The sequence below is a fragment of the Engystomops pustulosus genome, chromosome 8, assembly GCF_040894005.1.
Source record: "Engystomops pustulosus chromosome 8, aEngPut4.maternal, whole genome shotgun sequence".
Lineage (NCBI taxonomy): Eukaryota > Metazoa > Chordata > Amphibia > Anura > Leptodactylidae > Engystomops > Engystomops pustulosus.
The window spans coordinates 45,718,746-45,721,876 of NC_092418.1; the positions used below are offsets into that span (position 1 = coordinate 45,718,746).

Genomic DNA, 3,131 nt, shown 5'->3' on the forward strand with positions numbered 1-3,131 from the left:
GGTCTTTAAACTGCAGATTGAAACCAGGCAGAAGGGACGCATCCTCCATTCCTCAAGAAGCCTGATTTTAGTACCACATGTAGGGAGTGACTTCCAGACTTTTAGGTGCCATAATATTTGTACAGCCCAGGACCCATGGCAGTCTTAATTCACCCCCGAGTACATACATTGTAATGCCCCATCTAGCACATTAATCCGTATACTATGCAATAGTCCCAAGCTGAGGAGGTATTGTAATTTTTCTACAACAAAGTTATGTATTTTAGGCTGTATGTAAACATGGAAGCTATTACCAAGATATGAAATGGTACAGTGCTATAATGATCTGGGCAATGCATTTTGAAGTATTGGCTCCTAAGGCAAATTATATATTTGGGTATTATATCCATTATATACATTGGATACAGTATTATTCTTTTATTTAAGCTTACAGCAAAATTCATGAGCTTTTTCATTTTGTTGTAACAATGTTATCTGTTAAACAGCCTTTGCTTCTTATCTATTTTGGTGCACTGAGCTATTTTTGTATGATCAGCAGATGCAGAGTGAGAAAATCATGTACATATGAAAAGAGAGTGATATCAAATAGCAATGTCACTATAAACTGGGGTTATGAGTGAAGACAATAAGGTGACACAGCATTATGATAATGTAGGCGGGACGTACTAAGCACCCTATAAATTATCCATACAAAGCAATGTCTTTTAGAGCCACCTACTTCTCTCAATAGAAGCAGTAACTACTCACTTCTAACCGTCACCATGGTTCACTGGACAGCTGAAGAGAAGGCAGCCATCACCTCTGTGTGGTCCAAGGTTGATGTCGAGCAGGATGGACATGAAGCTCTGAGCAGGTAATGCAAAACAACTTGATTTATAACTATTCGAAAGTATTTTTTCATTGCATTCCTATTTTGCCAAACCTTTCTGATTAGTTAGTACCCATGGCAAAATACTAGACTTTTACTAGATATAATAGCTACAACCATTGTAGTAAAACTATCTTTATTAGATTCTTTACCTGTTTGTGAAAAATGTAAATTGTTATCTCTATGGTTTATAGTTATATATGACACTTATTTAACTAGAATAAAAGTCATATATGGCACATGAAATGACACCACCGTGCCTACAATAATTCAAGGTGTGGTAACTGTCAGCCTTTGGGGCCTTTCACTTCCATTTAAAAATATCAATTTTTTTAAGGCATAAATATTCATAGTTGAATATAGTTAAAATTTGACTTACTAATGGTTGACAATTTATACGCCCATGGCATGTATATATTCACTATCCGTCAAATCTTCTTTATGATATTTTTCTCAATAAATATTATTCTTTCAAATCTGCATTATGATATGTGAGTGTATAAGAAATGAATTTTCTCTTCCTACAGACTTCTGATTGTGTACCCCTGGACCCAGAGGTATTTCAGCAGCTTCGGCAACCTGTCCAACCCAACTGCCATCGCTGGAAACGCCAAGGTCCATGCCCATGGAAAGAAAGTCCTGTCTGCTATTGGTGATGCTGTCCACCATCTGGACAACGTGAAGGGAGCTCTTCATGAACTCAGTGACATCCATGCTTTCAAGCTGCATGTGGATCCTGAAAACTTCAGGGTAAGCAATATACTTCACTAAAGGATTTTCTAAATGATTTTTAGCAGTTAACACTTTAATACAAGAAAATGAGCAGAACTCCAATTGTAGTGATAAACCAAGATATATAAATATGTATATATATATACACACACATATACATATATATATATATATATATATATATATATATATATATATATATATAAAACACTGTTATATTCTCATGGAGAAGGCCCTTCTTTATAGAAACCTGTCACAACTAAATAACGTGAAGCTAACAATAAATGTGTAATTCTTCTTGCAGCGTTTTGCTGAGGTCCTGGTCATCGTCTTGGCTGCCAAGCTTACAACTTCCTTCACCGCCCCAGTTCAACATGCAGTGGAGAAATTCTTTGCTGTCTTGGTTGATGGTCTCAGCCACAGCTACCACAGCTAAACTGGGTCAGAACAAGTCATGCATCCTTAGCTGAAGAAGTGGGATATTGTGTGTATAACATCTTCAATAAAACCCATATGTAATTTTACATACAAGTGTCATCATGTGATTATTCCGATACATTTATTGTCAATTATATAAAATATGTAAAATAGTATTTTAAGGTTACACTTTCTTTTTGGTTTCTTCAATTAAATTGGGTTTAAGGGCTTTAGATATTTATGACCTATCCTACAGATAGTTCATTCATATCAAAATAGTGAGTATTGAAAAGGAAGCAGACTGTGCAAATCTCTGTGTAGTGGCAAGTAACTGCAGTTCCGCTGCCTTTTCAAGTGTATCTGCAGTAACCATGTCTGACCACTACAAAGATAATGGAGTGTCTGCTTCATTTTAATATTCTCTGTGCATAGACACATAGACACTTTGTCAATTGGGCTTGACCAAAACCCCTTCAAGTTAAGAACCCTTTGGCAAGAAATACATATTATGGGCATGTTTAGTGTCACACATTTAGTGTCACACATCTCCCTCTAGATGTTGTGGTTTAATATTCAACACCTTTAAGCCTTTTCCTGGAATACAAAGGGATTCCTAAAGGTTTTTTTTTTTTATGCAAGGTTTTCTTTACTCTGAGCTTTTCACCATTATGCTATAGTTCTAGTTGCTGTCCGCCTGCAGAGAGTATAGTTCTAGATGTTGCCTTCCACATGCAGACTATACATTGATTACTTCCGCACTCCATTGGATTACACTGACTTTTATTGTAACACTAGTCTGCATGTAGTTACACAATACCTCTAAATCCAAACCACATAGGTTCATATTCTATCATTTATCAAACTCTCCAACAGTATCTTTGTTGCCCTTACAGGCCAATCACAGCTCAGCCAAAAATTTTCGCCAACAAAAAAAAGCTGATTTGTGGCTGTTTTTGGCAACAAGTTAAGGTGTCATTGCATCTAATGGATCATTCATTACACTGAGGCATGAAGTGCAAGTCCCAAAAAATTATATTGATAAGTCACAGGAGTGGGGAGCAGCTAAATCTCTCTCCATCTCTCTCTCTCTCTCTCTCTCACTATATATATATGT

The 3,131-nt window shown here is 36.3% G+C and overlaps 1 protein-coding gene across 1 annotated transcript; it reads left to right on the plus strand.

Annotated features, from left to right (window-relative positions):
- The first annotated feature begins 682 nt into the window (after window positions 1-682).
- Window positions 683-2,124, plus strand: LOC140076229 (hemoglobin subunit beta-3-like). The gene is made up of 3 exons (XM_072122744.1): window positions 683-853; window positions 1,396-1,618; window positions 1,905-2,124. The coding sequence occupies exons 1-3, from the start codon at window positions 762-764 to the stop codon at window positions 2,034-2,036; spliced, it is 447 nt and encodes a 148-aa protein (XP_071978845.1). The 5' UTR covers window positions 683-761; the 3' UTR covers window positions 2,037-2,124.
- The last annotated feature ends 1,007 nt before the right edge of the window (window positions 2,125-3,131 follow it).

What these genes read in the sequence shown, in the direction of transcription:
- LOC140076229 (XM_072122744.1), top strand. Translation starts at nt 762, where the DNA reads ATGGTTCACTGGACAGCTGAAGAGAAGGCAGCCATCACCTCTGTGTGG. An exon ending in GGACATGAAGCTCTGAGCAG is followed by an intron (nt 854 to 1,395) that starts GTAATGCAAAAC and finishes CTCTTCCTACAG; the next exon opens with ACTTCTGATTGTGTACCCCT. An exon ending in TGGATCCTGAAAACTTCAGG is followed by an intron (nt 1,619 to 1,904) that starts GTAAGCAATATA and finishes TTCTTCTTGCAG; the next exon opens with CGTTTTGCTGAGGTCCTGGT.